At 39.1% G+C, this 21848-nt stretch overlaps 1 protein-coding gene across 4 annotated transcripts in view; it reads left to right on the top strand.

Moving 5' to 3' along the window:
- Positions 1-21848, top strand: part of SEC24D (SEC24 homolog D, COPII component) — a 110246-nt gene that overhangs the window by 55698 nt on the left and 32700 nt on the right. For all 4 annotated transcript variants that reach the window (XM_022596445.3, XM_022596446.3, XM_089911292.1 and 1 more), the window contains 2 exons: positions 10645-10783; positions 14243-14358. In XM_022596445.3, coding sequence (XP_022452153.2) covers positions 10645-10783; positions 14243-14358 — 255 coding nt within the window. The remainder of the gene's footprint in view (positions 1-10644; positions 10784-14242; positions 14359-21848) is intronic.

Consider the following 21848-nt stretch of genomic DNA (forward strand, 5'->3'; position numbering starts at 1 on the left):
TGATTTACAACGTAGTGTTAATTTGAGGTGTACAGCAAAGTGATTCAGTTATACATACACACATATATACATATATATATATATTTTTAGATTCCTTTCCGTTACAGGTTATTACAAAATATTGAGTATAGTTCCTTGTGCTAAACAGTAGGTCCTTATTGGTTATCTGTTTTATATATAGTAGTGTATGTATGTTAGTCCCAAACTCCTAATTTATCCCTCCCCCCCTTTTCCCCTTGGTAAACATGTTTCTTTTCTATGGCTCTATTTCTGTTTTGTATATAAGTTCATCGTGTCATTTTTTCCCTAGATTTCACATATAAGGGGTATCATATGATATTTGTCTTTCTGTGTCTGGCTTCACTTAGTATGACAATCCATGAAATAATGGAAAAGAACAGAAAATTTATTAGCTCATATTTATAATGCAAATGGCATTATTTCATTCTTTTTTATGGCTGAGTAGTATTCCATTGTATAAATATACCACATCTTTATCCATTCATCTGTTGGTGGACATTTAGGTTGCTTCCATGTCTTGGCTATTGTAAATAGTGCTGCTGTGAATATTGGGGTGCAAGTATTTTTTCGAATTAGAGTTTTGTCCAGATATGTGCCCAGGAGTGGGAATGCAGGATCATACGGTAGCCCTATTTTTAGTTTTTGAAGGAACCTCCATACTGTTCTCCACAGTCGCTGTACCAACTTGTATTCCCACCAACAGTGTAGGAGGGTTCCCTTCTCTCCACACCCTCTCTAGCATTTATAATGTATAGACTTCTTGATGATGGCCATTCTGACTGGTGTGAGGTGATATTACATTGTAGTTTTGATTTATATTTCTCTAATAATTAGTGATGTTGAGCATCTTTTCATGTGCCTTTTGGCCATCTGTGTGTCTTCTTTGGAGAAATCTCTGTTTAGATCTTCTGCCCATTTTTTGGTTGGGTTGTTTGGATTTTTTGATATTGAGCTGTATGAGCTGTTTATATATTTTGGAGATTAATCCCTTGTCAGTCATATCATTTGCAAATGTTTTCTCCCATCCTGCATGTTGTCTTTTTGTTTTCTTTATGGTTTCCTTTGCTGTGCAAAAGCTTTTAAGTTTAATTAGGTCCCATTTGTTTGTTTTTGTTTTTATTTCCATTACTCTAGGAGACGGATCCAAAAAGATATTGCTGCGATTTATGTCAAAGAGTGTTCTGCCTGTGTTTTCCTCTAGGAGTTTTATAGTATCAGGTCTTACATTTAAGTTTCTCATCCATTTTTAGTTTATTTTTGTATACGGTATTAGAGAATGTTCTAATTTCATTCTTCTCCCTGTATCTGTCCAGTTTTCTCAGCACCACTTATTGAAGAGACTGTCTTTTCTCCATTGTATATTCTTGCCTCCTTTGTCATAGATCAGTTGACCGTAGGTGCGTGGGTTTATTTCTTTCTATGCTATTCAACAGGTATTGAATTCAACAAACATTTACTCTTTACCCAGTATGTGCCAGGTACTCTTCTGCGTCCTGGGATATGTCAGTGAACAAAACAGACAAAGACCTCTGACCTCATCGAGCTCACATTTTAACAGAAAGAGGCAAGACAATGGACCTGGTAATGAGAAAATTATTGAACAAATGGAGGAGGGAAAAAGTAGAGCAGATTGTGGGATGAGAACTGCCCGTGGGAGGGGGTAGAGTGCAGGTTTCTGATTGAATAGGTTAGACAGGTATGCCTGATTGAGAGGGTGTCATTTAAATAATAGACTTGACTCATGCATAGGGGGGAACATTTTGAAGGTGTTTTCATGGCCATAAAGAAGTGAGATAAATGGAGGGAAGACGTCTGACTTGTAATTCTGTCAGAGAGACAAAGGAAGTTTGCCTCTAGGCTTATTATCTTTAACGCTTTCATCTTTAAAGTGGAGTATTTTACAACTTTCCTTTGAGGAACAAAATACTGCCAATCATTTTGTTATGGAAGAAAGAAACTTGATTCATAGAGTTTTTAAGTCTACAGTATATTTTCATCATCTGTGGAACGTGCGTTCTTACAGCAGTTGAACATGGCTTCTGCGAGTGGCCTATAATTAGACAACAAAATGTAATTCTTCCTTAGGGACCAAAGATAAACTGTAATAGGTCAAAGTTTAAAAGAAATGTGGGAAAATGTCTCTCAGCTATAGAATTCCTGAATATCATAGCTCCTTGAGAGGGAATGTCTTACTCAAATTGCCAACATGTGTTCCAGGAAGAAAAATGAGGCTGATCTTTGCAAATATACCCGTAACTTGAAAGACTGCATCAGCATAACCCAATCCAAACAGAGCAGTTTTTGGTTAAGAATCATTTCTCACTGTTTATAATTTAGTCATGAACTATGACTTCCATTCAGGAAAACTGATATTATGGTGCTCTCCAAACGGCACTGGTATTTATTTTCCCTTTCGAAACTCTGGATGCCCCGTCACAAGGAGCAGCCCTTTCATAGACTTGAGCATATAGTCCAATTTGACCTTCCCACTAAAAAGTCCCCCTGGCATTAGAGGGCCTGGGGAGAAAGATCACAGCTGTGTTTGCTTTAAGACGCTATTGGCCATTGCAAGAGAAGAGTCTCCCGGTGTAGTTATTTGTTGGGATGAACTTATTTAACATATTAAGGTTTTTCGCACCCACACCCAATCTTCTGTGATAAAAGAACTGGCAAATATCCTCATGTCCAAACGTGACTTCTGTATTTTCCTTCTTCCTTCATTTTTTTTGTTTTCATTCAGACTTCAGTTTTTCCTTTTCCCCTCCCTTCCTCCCTCCTTTTCTTATCATTTATTCAGTAAATATTTATTGAGCATATACTCTGAAATACAGGCCCTGGGGATCAGTGGTGAACCTGAGGTTTATCTAAGCTGTTGAGGAATGAATTTTTTTATAGTTAGAAATTTACCTTAAAAATTAGATCTAATATTCAAACATCTTTTGAGTTTATTTTTAAAAGAGTTTTTAGGAATTGAATAAAATACAGGGGATGATGAGACAAACAGAAATTCTAAAGATCCCTCATGGTAATTGTAAAGCATATGATAGAATTTACTAATTGATAGGCAGGTTTCAAAACCTATACCAACCATTCTTCTAAAGACATGATTTTTGTTTCGTGAACGGTGAAATCTCTTAACTATGTTCTCTCAGAATTGTTACTATGCAGCAACAACTGATTTGAGATGAGAGAGAGAGAGAGAAACCTGGCCAGTGAGGACATACTACTCTACCTGGCTTTGACAACTCTCCATAAATTCACTCCATCCTTCCTGTTTATCTTCCTTCTTCTCAGCTGGACTAGGCTACTTGCATGCTAACCACCAACAGACGCCAAGCTCAGGCTTTTCTTCCCGAGTTGTGCTGTTCTCACTTCCCTCTCTGTCAGTCAGTGGAAATGTATCTCTGCGTAACTACCCACCTTGAAAGAATGCTTTATTGACCACTCCCCCGTGCCCAGCCCCGCCCCCCACCACCACAAGTGATTTCTTCTTTTGTCTGTGCCTTTTGCTTAGCACCTATCATGAACTGCCCCTGGTAGTCATGGTGGTATATTTGTGGGTACCTGGTGGATAGTTTGTTCATTCAAAAACTATCACTGCCCACTCTCTCAGGTATTGTGCCACAGGAGACACGCGATAAAACAAATGGTAGACATGTGAGGCATGGGTCTGAGAATTTAGCAGTGATGCTGAAAAGTAAAGCATTGTGATGAGTGCTGTTGGGCACAAGGTCATGTGGTAACACACAGCTGAAATGCCTAAGCCAGTCCTGAGGGGCCAGATTGAGACTTGGTCCCAGTTTAGACAAGGTCACTGACAGCAAGTCAGGAGGAGGGAGGGATACCCCTTCTGTTGTAACAGGAGGGAGAAAGGAAGACCTTGGGTAGGTGCTGGTAAATCCGTGGGGAAAAGTCAAGGGAGTTCCTCTCTGAGGTTTTTTGTTTTTCCTTAAGAGCAACGCGGCAAAGTTACCTGTTAAGGGCGGTGGGAGGAAAGCTTATTTGAAGGATAAAATGGAGTTTAAAAGATATAAAATAGCTCCTGTAGAGAAAGAGAGAGAGAAATGGCAGGAGACACTTCATGGGTACCAGGGACCACCAAGGTCTTGGTTCAAGTCACAGACCGTGTGTGATGGCAGCTTTCTCTGAAACTATGTGCTTTTTCTACAGAAGCGAGCTGCAAGCTGTTTCTGAATGTTTCACACAGAAAATGAATGGGGATTCAAGCTATAGCTCTGCAGTTTATTGGACAAGTCACTGCCCCTCACATGTCCATTCCCTTCTGAACAGCATGGATGATAATTCCCACTGCCAGGGTTGTTAGCATCTCAACATCACGATTAGATTTTATATACATGAAAGCATTTTAAACTATTGAATATAAATCATACAGATGACAGTTATGATCTTTCATATGTTATAAATTTGAATCAGTAACATTTTCCAGGATTTTTCAATGCTGGATAGACCAAAACAAAAAATAAAAACACCCCCCCAAACCAAAAAAGACCAATTTCCAAATAAAGTACATGTTCAAATCCAATATAAGCTCTAGATATAGTTATAACAAGAATAAATAGACTTAACAGGGATTTCCTTGGCAGTCCAGTGGTTAGGACTTCACCTTCCAATGCAGGGGGTACAGGTTCGATTCCTGATTGGGGAGCTAAGATCCCACATGCCTCACAGCCAAAAAGCCAAAACATAAAAACAGAAGCAGTACTGTAACAAATTCAATAAAGACTTAAAAAAAAATAAAAATAGATTTAACAGCATTGTTGAAGAGGAAAAAGTTGAAAATAATCTCTCAAGTGCCACAAATACCAAAACTAGCAAGAGGTTAATTTTCTGGAAATATGAAAATGCCAAGTTTTAGGGCCAACTGAAAACATTTTTTAAAAGTCTAAATAATTTTCATAATTATTACAGTACATTGAGTATTACCAGGTTCGGTTTCTTTTTAAAGGTTGCATAACGTGATTTTTAAAAGGCATTCAGAAAATATTATTCTTTCATGCCATACTTGTTATTTTAAAGAGTCCAACAAAATAGAACTGCTGTTGAGAAAACGTGTGTACAATAAGCAGCCTACTGTCCTGTACTTTTTCTGCCCATGTAGGCTGACTGAATGTCATATATGGTGAAGCCAAAAATAGAAAACACACACACGCTGCTTCTCATTTCTCTTTCCTATGGAAATATCTTTAATAAGTGCAGTTGATACAGACTCTCTTTTCATTTTCGCTGCTGGGCATAATCCTCTGGGAATCCGACTCTGCTTGTCCTCCAGCGTGCCTAACAGTCTGAATGTTTAACATTTTTAGAGGGTAGTTGTTTGTCACAGGTTCTGGATTATCTTTTCACATACCATTTTCATGCTTCTACTTATACCCCCTGATTAATCCAAATTACCAACCGACCTCTCTTGAGACAGATCCAAAAAATAAGATGCACTCCAGTCCCAAAGAAGTAGCTGTGTGCCAGAATCACATTTGACACAAAACCTTTGCTGACCATTGTAAAGATCAAATTTATTGGGGAATATAATCTGATGTTGAATACGATCCTTTATCGAGCTGGAGGACCGTGTCACATTTTGGCAGGTCTTCTTGCTGTAAATCTTCTGATCTGATTTAGGAACCACTGTAGGCAAAAATGTCTCTCCCATTACTAGTAATTATTCAGCTGAGATATTTTCTTCAGGCACTTAGTAAAGTAGAATATTGGTCATGTGGGAACAACTATATAATCCCAGGACACTGATTACTTTCCTGGAGACGTCTAACGCAGGAAATAGAAGGAGAGGAAAAAAAGGAAGAGAAGTATACATTGAAAATGGGAAATGTGTATATTTTCAAAATCAGTAAACAAGTGTTAGGAGACAGGGGAAAGTAGGTGGTTAAAGTGTGAGCATGTGTGTGCGTGCGTTAGAACTTAGGTGAACGCTCGTCCTGAAAAAATGAGGTGAACAGTGGAGCGATGGAAGAAGAAAGAGGAGAGGGGGACGGTTTTCACCCAGGAATATCCTGGAGATAGGCAGGAATACCTTCCCAAGCCAGGGTGTTCCTGAAATCTCCGATTTGGCCACTCTGTCTCCTCTCTCCCCTCAGCCACACTGTTGCCTGTGATTTGATGTTCCAACAGGAAGAAAATCATTTCTCCATCACAGTGCATTGCTGAGCACCATGATGCAAGCCTCCTTGTCTTTGCTTTGTTATTTTGCACCTCGAGTGCGAACGCAGAGAGCGGGGGCTGGGCGCTGGCAGCAGGAGCGCTGGCTTCCTCACCTCCCAGGCTGCTGTCAGCGGCCTACTGTGCCTGCTGTGCTCGGGGCTGCCTATCCCATCACGTGTCCGTTTTCCTCCATGCAGACAAGGAAAAGTTGGAAGAGGATTAGAAACTTTTAAAATAAGTTTTTCTTGGCTATTATCTTCAGTTAATTTGGCACACTCTGTAATTCCTATGTCATTCATGCTTAAAATAGCCTGTATTTCATGTTTAATTGCGTTTTGTTTCACCCACAATATTTTTTAACCATTATCAGAGGATTTTTCAAGAAAAGTATAAGTTTCTTCATTTTGTGATGGTAATAACTGATGTCAGTCAGGTCAATGTTATTATAGTTATATAAAATGAATGTAGCATAATTGAGTATTTTATTACCTACTGAGGAAATTATAGTTTTGTTTTAATTTTTAGTTGTACAGTGCCACCTAGTGGATCTATGCTATAAGAACGCCTTCATTTTTTCTTCAGCTTTCCAGATTTAGTATAATCAGCTTGTAATATTTAGCTGCCTTCTGTTATTCATCACTTTGCTAGGACAAAGACTATATAGCAAGACTTGGGTATTCAGACTTTTCTTAGTTATAGAGAGGCCAAAACAAAAATACAGAGGCTATAAACTTTACCAGAATTCTTCATGTTGGATCTTTCTAGGTTGTGCTTCATTTCTGTTTTTGTTTTGGATTACAATCTGTGAATGGTTTAGCGGTACTTTTTATTAATGATGATTTTGCAAGTATTCTTTCTACTCTGGCCTTGCTCTTTTAATCGCATGTTTGCCTACTTGTTTGTTTAATGTCTTTCTATCCCGCTGGACTGTATGCCCCACCAAGGCACACAGCATACCCAGCACCGAATGCACAGATGTTAAAGAGAATGGCAGTAATACTTAGACAACTGGTAATATGTAAATACAGGAAAACTTTAAAAATTGTATTAGTAGTGCCGAGGAGTTGTTGATTGATATATTTTGTTATCTACTCCTTTTACGCGGAATAATAACAAAAGTTTTACCACTGAACCTAATTTCTCAATGAATTATATTCTTTCTTGTTCTCCAGAATCGACCATGGTGTTACATATGCACAAAAGAGAGATACATTTTATTCAATTAAAGCATCTTAATTAAAACTACTACCAATAAAGTATTTGGCATAACCCTGGTAGTCCCAAAATACAAGCCAAAGATTCAAATATTATTCTCCTCCCTCTTCTTTCCCCAGCATCCCCATCACTTACATGTTATATAAACTCATGCCACACAGGACCAGAGCCAAGAATAGGCAGATGAAGGTTTTAGAGCAAGGCTCTCCATCCTTTTACTTTTTCCATTTAAGAGAAGCACAGAAAAGAAAGAGCAGGCAGGAATATACCAGAGGCCAAAAGATTAAAACACACTTATAAACAAAACTGCAAAGTCTGAAAATAGCTCTGAGGTAAGTATAATATAATGCCCTTGGTAAGAAGAAAAAAAAACGTAGGCAACTTTTTGGTAAGTAATGTGATTTTTTTTTTTTAAAGCCGTATATACACTGAAGTTGAACTCAGAAGAAAAGTGAGATTAGCTATTTATGAGCTCATGCACGCTACTGTAGAGCAGATAAGCAGACATCTGGAGAGAGCAAAGAAAAATCTCTGATGGTCTTCAGCATAGCCTAAGAGAGATGAAACAAGACAGTGTAATTTGGAAACCCTTGTCCTGTTGCCCAAAAAGAAAATGCAAACAGTTAAAAAGCTTTTAACATTCTTTACTGTCACCTCAATTGTCTGAGAACCTTCCTTACCTATCCATCATCCAGTTTCCAGAAGAGTGAAAATAGAAAAAATGCAGGCGTATTTCACAGCCTCGATACAGTCATTACTGGACTCCAGTTTGTTACTAGACATTCATTTTCAGTTCTGCAAGTTTGAATCTGCCAGGACTGGAATGCTTAGGTGGTAGCTGCTGACAATTTCACAGTCATTTTAGGCTGGGCCTGTCTTTCAGTAAATCATATCAGTAAAAATAAGGTTAATTTTCCTTCCATTACCTCTGCTTTGTCTAGCAAATAATTGCATCAGATTTTGTTTCTAAAGTGTCTCAGGGAATTAATTATAGCCTTTGAACTCTTTGAAAATAAAAGGATGAGAGAAGTAAACTTGGCCTGAGTTTATGCACATTGCGGGCTTTAACCCTAGTTTAACTCTCTTGAAATCATCTCCTCAGCTGCGAGGTTGAAGCTGTAGAACAGAGCAGCAACCAAAGTCATGACCGATGACTGGATTTCTGACCCAGAAGAAGCTACCTTATTGTTACATTTTTCATTGTCTTTCACTTCTTATCCTGATTCTCTGTTCACTGTCCTAAGAATCTCTTGTCGGTACCAGTATCTTTCTGTTTGCTTCCCTTTTGTCCCCTCAGGTTATTTCTTATTATTACCAGTTGAAGAAGATACACAGTCATCACTTTATGCTTTTCAAACAAAAAATTTATATTAAAAAAGTATTGTGTATGTCAATATTTGAATATATATGTGTATTTAAATCAAACTCCTAGAATGGCTTTAAAATCTGCTGTACCTGTCAACTTTTGTAACCATCAGATACTATCAAAAGCTCCTGCAAGGTAGATTCCCTGTCTTCTAGATCATTTTTTACAGTAACATTTTACAGTAACAAGGTAGCTAATTTGAAAGTTTATATAAATAAATGCCTTTAGAAACTCAAGCCTATCTCACACTTATCAGACTATAACTGTCCTATTAAATATACACTCTGTCCTGAGCTGAGTGGTTTGGAGGAAAGGCTGTTCAGTACAGATGTGGTAACAACAGTTAGTTATGCCAGGCTTAGTAGTCTGTCCTGCACATGGCTTCCTCATTTAATCCTGTCACAACCCTGTCCATGGGACACCAGAACTACGCCATGTGTACAGATCAGAAGAGACCAGAAATAAGAAAGTCCAATCCATCTTCTGGCTTCCTTGAGGCAAGAGATGGGGGAGAGGGCAGTGCAGAGGGAGTGATTCTGAATGTATTTTTTTTTATCCTTTTCCTGATTCTTTTATGTATTCTACTATCTATGTTTTCCTACTCTTGAGATCTCACAACTCATTTCTGAAACCTCAGCAGTGGATTAGTTTTCACACTGAACGTCTGGGCAGCGACAGACAGTAGATCTCTCTCTCTTATTTCTTTTTTTTTCCCCCAAGAAAATGGCAGAAAATGGCCTTATGACCCCACTTCATCGACACCTTCCTCCTGCTCTTCAAGTCTCCATGAAACAGCAGTCTGCTTTATTTACATTTTTTTCTTTAAAGAAAAACTTGGTTGATGTGCCAAACCCTGTAATTGTCAAGCTTTTCCAGAAATGTTATCTTTAAGGAGATTTATAAAAGCAAAAAGAATCTATGTGGTTTTATTCTGAAAGCTGGAAGTGTTGAGGAACAAGGCAGACTTCTAATGCTGAGTTTTTTCACTTTCAAGCTGTAAAAAGATGTGTTTCTATGCATGTTTGTGAGGAAGAAGCAATTGAAATATTTATTTTGTTGTTCTGGCAAAGCATGACCAGCCACATTGAAAGTACTTCATGAGGCGTTTTGTCCTGGGATTAAAGAAACAGAGAAGGCAGAATCAGCCTCCTTGCCTAAATAAGTGAACATTATTGCATATTTCTTCAGAGAGTTGCATTTTTGAAGAAACATTTTATATACTGTGATGGAATTAGCTAAGTGGCATACCACTATGCAAACTAGAGCTTTTATTTGTTTGTTTATTTATTTATAAATATTTTGGGTGCTCTTTGTGACATGTGGGATCTTACTTCCCTGACCAGGGATCAAACCCACACCCCCTGCAGTGGAAGCACAGAGTTTTAACTGCTGGACCACCAAGGAAGTCCTGCTCTGTTTTTTTTTTTTTCTTTCAAACCAGAGCTTTTAAAATCAGACCCAGTTCCTCCTTCTTTATTTATAGCTAATGAACAAATTTAGCAAAATATGTGATACACGGTGTCTGGGACGTTTCCAACATAAGCTTTATTAACTGTTACTACCATCATGGTATTTTTTCTCTGTCTTCACACACGTGGGTAAATACACATATACATAAATGTACACATATGCTTATTAATTACATGTACATTTAAATTAATTTTTGTTTGGGTAGTGCCTTGAGTTCCACAAGGTACCAAGAGAGGCAGCCTTACTCCCCGGGTGAACACTAAGAGTTGAGTTCCTTAATGAGTCCAGAGTTTTCAAATTACAATTAATACGTAGGACTTCTGAAATAACCTTGGTTATTTAGAATAACCTAGAAATCCTGTACCCACATGTCTCTTACTTGTGCTTGCTTCCTGTAGACGCCCCTCTACTTGGTAAATCATGGGGAGACTGGACCAGTCAGATGCAACAGGTGCAAAGCCTACATGTGCCCATTCATGCAGTTCATTGAAGGAGGAAGGAGGTACCAGTGTGGATTTTGCAGCTGCGTGAATGACGGTAAGTGGCGCCAGCACGTGCCGTCAGGGAAAGTTCTGTAGTAAACGGAACATATTATACTTCTTAGCTTAGGAAAAAATGTATGTCTGTTAAGGCTCTTAGTTAGACCTGAGGTTTTCCTAAACCCCCTCAAGAATAACTCAAAGGAATGATGAGACAGGGAACAATCTCTGAGGTTTATCTTCTGTAAACATAAGAGGTAAAATTTCATTTTGCATCCAACTGAGGCTTTGTGGAAAGGAATTGAGAAATTAAGTGACTTCCCTATTTTTGAGTTTTATAAGAAACATAACAACTTCCCTGTGGGACTCACGCATTTGTATGAGAGTAGGAGGGGCTTGGATGTGATGTCCTAAGCTGAGGGTGTTCTGGTTGGCTTCCCTTCAGGGAAATTACACAGAACTGTCTTTTATCTACGTTTACAGATGATAAACTTGAGAGATTGTTCCATCTTTCACCATTCCTCCGAATTATTCTTGAATAAGTTCATCAGTATTTAGGAAAAGCTCAGGTATAGCTAAGGGCTTTAACACATATATAGGTTTTTTCCTCCAATATGAATGTCAGATTGTTTAAAAAAGAAAAATAACTTTATTATGAAGGGCTTTCCCAGATTCACTGTATTTTCAATTTCATCCTGGTATGAATTCACAGATGTTGAAAAAAACTGCAAGCTTGCCAAAAGTGTTTACATTCATTATATTTATAACATGTCTCTCTTTTTAATTCTTTGGTGTCAAATGAAGCGCATTCTCAGGCTGAGAACATTCCCATATTCTTTTACATTTATAGAGTTTTTCTAGAACCACATGATGATTATGAGAGCATGAGTCTTTTATGTGTTTTCCTCTGTTTCTTATCTTTGTAGACATCCTTCCCTCCAGGGCACTAGATCTGAGGAACGTACAGCACTCTGCCCAGGAGCCTGTGGCTGCTGGCTGCTCCTTGATGAAAAGGGAGCTCAGGCAGTTTTCTGCCTGTGTCACGGCGTTCTTGGCCCCTTGGTTCCTGTGTGTGCTCTGGTGGGAGAGCAATGCTGGTCTCCTTGTTTACCCGCCCCCTTATCACAGTCCATGGCTTTGCCCAACTCCCAGTGCCAGAGACTGACATGGTGAGGCTTACTCACAAAGACCTTTAAAAATGCCATGCTGTGGGGTGGATTCATTGGTTTCCAGCCTCATCTCAAAGACTGGGTCGTGGTCCTCTTGGGAGGTCTGTTTCCTTGCTCCACCTGTGGCACCTACTCAGTGCAAATTGGATACACTAGTGAGACCAGACCTTGTTCGTTCTCCACCCTTACTTTTCTTTCTAAGGAAGATCTTATTCCATCTCTCATCCTGGATGAAATCTACAACCAAATCCTTGGCTGTCACACAATCTTGGGACCTGGATTTCAGGAACCCTGTGACCGTGCACTTCCCGGGGCTTTAGTTTTGGAGGAAAAAAGTCACGAGATGGCAGAGGCCTCTCCTGAAGCATTTTGATAAATGCCTCCACCAAGGTCACCAGATTTCCACTGTCTTCACTCAAGCCTTCAACCTTCTTAGCAAGTTGATCAGAAATTTGTTCAGCATCTATCCACTTAGAGCATCTAGGATCTTCAATTTGGGGTGACCCTCTGGCTTAACGCCCAAAGTGTCAGCTCAGAACCTTAAAAGGCCCTGCCACTTCCTAGTAGAGAAAAACCACACAGAGTTCCTGTATTTCTACATAGTAAATTCCCCTCCCTTGATATCCATGCCTAGGAAGCTGCCATGTTCATTTTCTCCAATATTAGTTCCTGCAAGAAAGCCAGACTCCCTTAGATTGACACAGATGCCTGCATTCTTCATTTAGGTTTAAAGAAGACAGAGGTTTGTTGGAGTTAGAAAGAACCCACCGGGCTTGGTCACAGGGCTCCACTCTGTTTCCCTTCAAAGTGTCCAGAGATTACACAGTGGGAAGCACATGAGGCCAAAAGACACGCTGGAAGACGCGTATCATGTGGCTGTGCATGATACTCGTGATACTCGTGATACTCGTGATACTTGTGATACACGTGATACTCATGATACACGGGGGAGACTTGAATTCTGGTTTATAAAACATGGCAGATAATATTAAATGCTAAAATTAAATTGATTTGATTTGATTGATTTGATTCCCCCTAAAATTAATTGATTTTAAGGGGAAATTTTTTCACATCTTACATGCAGATGTGTGAAAATAAATTATAGGAACTGTAGAAAGTACCACCCCATACATCCTAGAACAGCCAGTGCAGCATCCTCCATCGCATCTAAACATAATAAAGTAGCAGTTTAAGGCCCCCATAGCTTTCTTAGCTCAGCCAAGACTATCAGTTTCCCACTTCCATAATCTTTTCAAGACATTGAATTTTCCTAATTCAGAGATCCATATGTACATATGAATCTTATAAAACTTGTTTAAAAAGAAATGGCCATGATATGGTAAGAAAATAGAAAAAAATCAAGCCTTGGTGATTATTTTCTTAAGGCAAAACTAAGAAAACAGTCCTATTATAACCCATGTGTTAGTTCACAACTGAAGATAAAGAATACTGAGTTATTGGTTTTAAAACAGGTCATTACTTCTGTGGTTTTACAAATGAAAATGTTGTTCCTTATGAAACACTTAAAACCAGAGCATTACTGCTTATTCTAAATACTTCTATTGTCAGTGGTTTAACAGCCAGCTGTATTAATCTCAAGGCAACAGGAGTTCATTTTCACAGAGATACCAGGCCATATTTGTCCAAGTGTTCGGTGTGTGACTCATAAGTGTTCCTATGCCATTGGATGACTTCCAGCGCTTTGCCAGAACTAACCTTCTTAGACATTTGAATCAAATTAAGAGTTCCTCAGCTGAGATCTTAGTGGTGTATTCTTTCCCAAATACAGTAATCCTTTCCAGTCTGAAGCCCAAACATTAAAGATTACCATGCAAACTACCCATGGCTGAAGACATCTCTTAATTAAAGGATAATAAACATTATTGTTAATAATATGGTCCAAATAAGAAGATAGTAAACCAGGCTTTCTTTTCTCTGTGTGTGTAGACTTCTGTTTCTAATATTCTGAGGAAAATTCTGGACCAATTACCTGCTTATTGTTAAATAGTTAGAAAAGTCAAAATTCCTTTTAAAAGAGGTAATTAAATAGGGACAATTAAATTTTGGTTGTGACAATTTTAAAACGCCAGTACTTGTATCCACTATTGCTCTGTAACGATCCAAGTCATTAATGATTCTTTGTCATCAATAATTTGCAGAAGGGTCAAGAAGATATTTTAGAAAACCCTTATTCTTTCTAAGACATGCTTTTTAGTAGTGGATATTTAGAATATACTAAAATATTTTTTTTCTCATACTACTTTCTTCCCATAATAAATTTTGAGAACTTACTAAATTGTCTGTGTTGTAAAAATAAAAGATTTCCTTTCCTATTTTGTTTTTATTAGTTCCACCATTCTATTTCCAACATCTGGACCACATCGGAAGAAGACTGGACCACTATGAGAAGCCAGAACTATCTCTAGGATCATATGAATATGTTGCTACTTTGGATTACTGCAGAGTAAGTGTTCCCAGGACTTCAAGTGTTTATATATGGATGTCAGATACAAGTGAATTACTTTTATATGTCATGAACTGACCTTTGATTCACAGACAAAGCATTCGGGTGGTGCCACGGGGATGTAGAAATGTCTTAAGACACAGATCAATCCTCCTAGGCTGTTAACATGATTAAGTAGCCAGACCATCCACTGCAGTGATCATCTTTAAAAACTAAAAAGTGGTGGCAGAAAGAAAAAAATAGGGACTTCCCTGGTGGTGCAGTGGTTGGGAGTACACCTGCCAACGGAAGGGACATGGGTTCGAGCCCTGGTCCAGGAAGATCCCACATGCCGTGGAGCAGCTGAGCTTGTGCGCCACAACTACTGAGCCTGCGCTCTAGAGCCCACGAGCTGCAACTATAGAAGCCCGTGTGCGCTAGGGCCCATGTGCTGCAACTACTGAGCCCTCGTGCCACAACTACTGAAGCCTGTGCACCTAGAGCCCGTGCTTCGCAGCAAGAGAAGCCACTGCAGTGAGAAACCCACGCACCGCAACGAAGAGTAGCTCCTGCTCACCGCAGCTAGAGAAAGCCCGTGCACAGCAATGAAGACCCAACACAGCCAAAAAATATATATATAATAATGATAATTTCATTTGTATGTCCCTTTCAGATAGAATATGATGCTAGGTTCTTTTTCTTTCTTTCTTTCTTTTTTTAAGTTTTTTTTGATGTGGACCATTTTTTTATAAAATAAATTTATTCATTCATTTATTTTTGGTTGCGTTGGGTCTTCGTTCCTGTACACGGGCTTTCTCTAGTTGCAGTGAGCGGGGGCTACTCTTCGTTGCGGTGTGCGGGCTTCTCGTTGCAGTGGCTTCTCTTGTTGTGGAGCACGGGCTCTAGGAGCGCGGGCTTCAGTAGTTGTGGCCCACGGGCCCTAGAGCGCAGCTCAGTAGTTGTGGCCCACGGGCCCTAGAGCGCAGGCTCAGTAGTTGTGGCTCACGGGCCCTAGAGCGCAGGCTCAGTAGTTGTGGCCCACGGGCCCTAGAGTGCAATCTCAGTAGTTGTGGCCCACGGGCCCTAGAGCGCAGGCTCAGTAGTTGTGGCTCACGGGCCCTAGAGCGCAGGCTCAGTAGTTGTGGCGCACGGGCTTAGTTGCTCCATGGCATGTGGGATCTTCCTGGACCAGGGCTTGAACCCGTTTCCCCTGCATTGGCAGGCAGATTCCCAACCACTGTGCCACCAGGGAAGTCCCTTGATGTGGACCATTTTTAAAGTCTTTATTGAATTTGTTACAGTATTGCTTCTGTTTTATGTTTTTTGGTTTTTCTGGATGCGAGGCACGTGGGATCGTAACTCCCCGACCAGGGATTGAATCCACACGCCCTGCATCGGAAGGCGAAGTCTTAACCACCGGATTGCCAGGGAAGTCCCTCCGCTAGGTTCTTAATGCAGCAGTTTCATATAGTGCCTCTGCCTTACTTGTTCTGTCAATCATCTCAGAAAAATTTCCCTTCCAAGGCAGAAGCTCAGCTGATATGGTCAGTAAGACTATTGACGTGTTTCTGTAGCTCCTTCTCCACTCCACCTGTCATCGCAGTGATTTAGGCTCTCAGAGTCTCCCTGAGACTGTTTCAGCAGCCTGGGATCCTGGCCTCTGGTTTCCTTGCTTTAAAATGTAACCATGAGACTCCCCCCACTACCTTAATCTAAAAAATTAAATTCAAAAATTTAAGTTTCTTTATAAGACCGTTAGCTACCACCTTAGCTACATCTTCAGTTGTAGAAAATTCTGGCTCATGTACTCTGAACACATCACTCCCCTGTACAACTCCATGCTTTTATCTAAGATGCTCTTTTGACCCAACTACCTTTCCATCCTCCTGTTACATCTATACATACCCCACCTAGCAAACTCCTACTTATTCTCTAATCCCTGGCTGAAATTTTGTTTTATGTGAGTGTGTGTGAATGTGCACACACCTTTCTCTGACTTCATCGTGGTTGTTATTTACTAAATCTTCTGATTTTTTTCCCCATATAATTTGGTCCATATGTCTGTTTTAGCAGTTATCCCCATAGAATTTAAATCTTCCTATATTTTCCCTCTTCCTAGATTCTGATATCCTTGGGGACAAGAATCTTGTCCTAGCTGTCTTTACAGCATCTATCATAGTGCCTGCCACAGCGTAGGCAGTTGATCAATGCATGTGGATGAATGAATGAATGAGCGAGTGAATGAGTGAATGAATTTGCAGGTGGGTCGCTATTCCCAGGGCTGGCTGTTTCCCTTCTCCAGCGTCATCGTGATAGTGACATCATTATGGATATCTTGAATATCTTTCAAATTCTTCAGTGATTTGAAAATATCTTTGTGAGTATTGGTTCCGATTTCAGCTTGTATCTGAAGTACCTGTGTAGACTTGAAGAAACAGAATCATTCTGACTTACTTCCTTTTCCACAAATGAATGCCTCCTAGTGCCCAGTCCTCAGAAAATAGCCTCTGACCCACAGATTTCTTTCCTAGATATTTGCTAGGGGACCAGTCCATGTTGTATTGAATATAAATTACAAAGAACATTATTCCTAACTAGTTTTTTCAACTGAGTGGGTTTTAAAATGTTTTCCAATTAACATACGTTTTGCATTTATTTTAGTATTTTGTATGAGTTTTTCAACTAGTTATTAAAGACGAATTAACACTTTCTTAGTTTTAACTGTAACATTTGAACATATTTTGGGAAACATAAGAACATTTTTGGTACAAATGATTTATTTCAGGCACAGAAAAAAACAAAACAACAAAAATTGTCCTAAAATACCAGTTACTTTTGGACAGTTTATTTGTCCTTTACTGTTGTTGACTGAAGGAGAATGATCAGGCAGAACATAAACATTTGAAGTTCTAATTAAATGTAATAAAGCCATTGTATCTAGTGATGGAAAATTTATTCACTCATCTTTGCAACTGTAGTGTAAATCTAACTATGCTCTGACTTTCCAGTTCTCTGCCAAAAAGGCTATATTATCTTGATTTTATGCTTTTCTTAGCAGAAACTTAGGCAGGGAGTCAAATCTATTTCTGGGAACAAAAGTCTCAGTATCTTCAAACTCTTTTATCTGGAAATGTTCCAGATGTCTAATTGATGGGAAAGCTCACAGAGCAGGCAAGGAACCAAATAAAAACTGTACATTTTGAAGAGTTTTTTGTAAGGTTAATCTTCCTTTTATTATTCCAAATAAGGTTCATAATAAAAGAACTCTTAATATCTTCAAATTTAATTATACCTTAAAATGTAAATGAAGAATAATAATGAATTGCCTTAGGGATTTGGGTGATGAATAAGAGCTTATATAATTGGTATGTGTATTTTTTAATACCATACAAACTTAAAGGAGAATTACAAAATAACATTTTTCCTATTCATTTTAGATAATCTTAATGCCAATTTTAGACAATAGAATTAACATTCATTGAACATTCACTATGTGTGATGCTCTGTGCTAAGTGCTTTCTATATATTGTATCATTTAGTTCTCATAGTGACGTCATGTGGTGAGTATCACCATGATGTGGGGAAACTGAGGCTTAGAGAGGTTAAGTACCAACCTCAGGCCATACATATAGAAAATAACCACAGAACCCCTATTTCTCTGTCACTATGGATATGTAGGCATGTATTTACAAAATCACCATGGAGTTCCCCTGGAAAAGAAGACCCAGCTCTGTCTAATAACTGACAGTTTTTCACTTAGAAGTTTACGGAATATATCTATCTACATATAAAGTGTACCCGAAAGGTAAAATCTCATTCCAAGCCAGCCTGCTTTTTTTTCCTAAATAAAAATGTAGTTTCTCCACTTAATTTTAGTTCACTTTGACATTTATTATATACCTAGCATGTCCAAGGCACTTTGGCTGTGTTTGTGAGTGATAATAAGATTAGCAAGAATATGAACCTGATCTCAAAGTCCTTACCATGCATAGACCTGATAATTAAAGTATATAATTATGATATAAATAATATGATAAATGCTGTAAGAATAGAATAGTCAGAGTGCCATAAGAAAACAGATGAGCAATAATTTATGATTTGGTGAATCAGGGAAGGGTTCTAAGTGTAAGTGACATTTGAGTTGGTTAAACCACGAGCAGAGAAGTGGAAACTAAATGGTAAGCAGAAGCAGTTTCTCAGAGGTATTTGCAACTTACTCCAGTTTCTTCAGGGGCTATGGGGGGCTTTGTAGATGAGTGATGGGGACCTAGTATAGAGACTAGGATAGTTGGAGCGTATATTCCCCCTTCCCCCAAAGCACATTCAAATTCAAATATTTTTTAAAACACTATGCCAAATGAAACACTTTTCCAGCCAAGGAAATACTTTTCTTGGCCCACACCCACTAGATTGGGACTTCTGGATAGAAAATGTTTTGAAAATGACAAACACTTAAATTAGTTGGAGGAATGTGTATTGGGGCATAATAGGAAGTAAAGCTGGGAAATTGTTTTGAAACACAGACTATCCTTTTATTTTCCACTAGGCTTGGCATCAGAGCTTTGATCTCTTAGGCTTTTATACGTGTTTGCTAAATGAGTATTATGGGGAGTCTCAAATGCCAGGCCATTGAAGGATTGTACTAATTCAGTAGGCCTTGAGGACAATTAAAGGCAAAGTGGGAGTTGTTTCTATTAATCCGTCCATCCATCTACACATTCATTCACTCATCTAACAGTATTGAGCGCTCTCTTGAGCCATGCTCTGTGCTTGGCTCTGGGGACTCAGTAAACTTCCTGTCCTCAGAGGCAGTAGCCTTGGGATCTATCTTGTGCCTTGGATAGTTTATTCTGATAGCAGTCTGTATAATGAGAGGAGGGAGATTGGAGGTAGGGAGGTAGGTATTAGAAGTTATTAATCTCCAAAATTTACAAGCAGCTCATGCAGCTCAATAACAAAAAAACAAACAACCCAATCCAAAAATGGGCAGAAGACCTAAATAGAAATTTCTCCAAAGAAGATATACAGATTGCCAACAAACACATGAAAGAATGCTCAACATCATTAATCATTAGAGAAATGCAAATCAAAACTACAATGAGATATCATCTCACACCGGTCAGAATGGCCATCATCAAAAAATCTACAAACAATAAATGCTGGAGAGGGTGTGGAGAAAAGGGAAAACTCTTGCACTGCTGGTGGGAATGTGAATTGGTACAGCCACTATGGAGAACAGTATGGAGGTTCCTTAAAAAACTAAAAATAGAACTACCATACGACCCAGCAATGCCACTACTGGGCATATACCCTGAGAAAACCAAAATTCAAAAAGAGTCATGTACCAAAATGTTCATTGCAGCTCTATTTACAATAGCCAGGAGATGGAAATAACCTAAGTGTCCATCATCAGATGAATGGGTAAAGAAGATGTGGCACATACATACAATGGAATATTACTCAGCCATAAAAAGAAATGAAATTGAGTTATTTGTAGTGAGGTGGATGGACCTAGAGTCTGTCATACAGAGTGAAGTAAGTCAGAAAGAGAAAGACAAATACCATATGCTAACACATATATATAAAATCTAAGAAAAAAATTAAAATGTCACGAAGAACCTAGGGGTAAGACGGGAATAAAGACACAGACCTACTAGAGAATGGACTTGAGGATATGGGGAGGGGGAAGGGTAAGCTGGGACAAAGTTAGAGAGCGGCATGGACATATATACACTACCAAACATAAAATAGATAGCTAATGGGAAGCAGCCGCATAGCACAGGGAGATCAGCTTGGTGCTTTGTGACCACCTAGAGGGGTGGGAATAGGGAGGGTGGGAGGGAGCAAGACGCAAGAGGGAAGAGATATGGGAACATATGTATATGTATAACTGATTCACTTTGTTATAAAGCAGAAACTAACACACCATTGTAAAGCAATTATACTCCAATAAAGATGTTAAAAAAAAATTAATGTAGTAGCCGAAACAAGAGAAAATGAGGGTAATATAACAATTCCTCAAAAAATTGAAAACTGAATTTCCAAATGATCCAGCAATTCTCCTTCTGGGTATATACTCAAAATAATTGAAAAGAGAGTCTCAAAGAGATATTTTCACACCCATGTTCATAATAGCATTAGTCACAATAGCCAAAAGGTAGAAGCAACCCAAATATCCATAGATGGATGAATGGATAAACAAAATGTGGAATATACATACCATGCAATATTATTAAGCCTTAAAAAGGAAGGAAATTCTGACGTATGCCACAACACGGATGAATGTTCAGGACGTTATGCTAAGAGAAATAAGCCAATCACATAAACGACAAATACTGTATGATTTTATTTTTATGAAGTACCTAGAGTAGTCCAGTTCATAGAGACAGAAAGTAGAAATGTAGAAAGATGGTTCCCAGGGCTGGAGAGGGGGGGAAATGGTAAATGATTGTTTAAGGGGTACAAAGTTTCCGTTTCCGCAGGATAGAAAGAGTTCTAGAAATGGATGGTGGTGACGGTTGCACAACAACGAAAATGTACTTGAAACCATTGAACTGCACACTTAAAAATGGTTAAGATGGTGAATTATATTCTGTGTATTTTACCACAGTTGAAAATAGTTTTTAAAAAGGATGAAAATGAGGGTCTGAATTTGGGTACTGGAGCAAGAAGGAGCCGCTGAGGGCTTCACAATTAACTAGGTGTGGATAGCAAGGGGGATGAACAATTCCACAGAGGAAATGAGGCGTCAAGCCCAGAGCATTCTGGAGGATCATATTTTCTGTAAGTTCCTTGTAGAATAGGCCAGCATAGTGGGAGAAATGTTGTCTTCACTTCTAAGATTTTGAGTGTAAGGTGCTGGCGGGACCTTGCTGTGGAGGTGTGCTGTGGTTGATTGGAATGCTGCTCGGGAGCTCAGAAGACCCACCATGCGGAGAGAATCTGAGGGGTCACCTACAGAGAGGTGCTGGTTAAAAATGAGCAAGTGAGATTCTGTGATGGAGCATGTGGTAAGGAAAGAGAAGAGGGTATCCTTTGGAGAAAGATAACAAAATGAAAAACAGAAGCAGCAGTCAGAAAAGTGGGAGAGGAAATGACACCACGGTGCCTCGGCAGCTGAAAAAGGGAAAGTGGTCTGCCAGGCCGAAAATTGTAGAGATAAGAGAGATTGAGGATGAGAGCCGGGTTTTATTTCAGATCACTGTAGTTTTCAGCCAGGAGATCTGTGAGCTTCAAGATGTCACGGTAAACCAGGTTATAGAGTTCATGCATGCTAAGGTTGGCCGGACAAAGCCAGCTGGATTGAATGGGTAGAGTGATCGATTAAGGCAGCCAGGGATAAAGCCAGTACTAGGTGCAGGATGACAGACTTCCGGGTGGTTAAGAGTGGGGATGGGGTAAAACATGTGAAAGAAGCATTTTGAAAGAATAAATCAATGGGACTTGGTGATGGAAAGAAAAGGAATAGTCAAATCTAATTTCATGTTTTCAAGCCTTTGGGTTGACATGTA

The sequence above is a fragment of the Delphinapterus leucas genome, chromosome 5, assembly GCF_059928025.1.
Source record: "Delphinapterus leucas isolate spDelLeu-1000000601 "Yukka" chromosome 5, BTC_Dleu_Yukka2, whole genome shotgun sequence".
NCBI classification, from domain to species: Eukaryota; Metazoa; Chordata; class Mammalia; order Artiodactyla; family Monodontidae; genus Delphinapterus; species Delphinapterus leucas.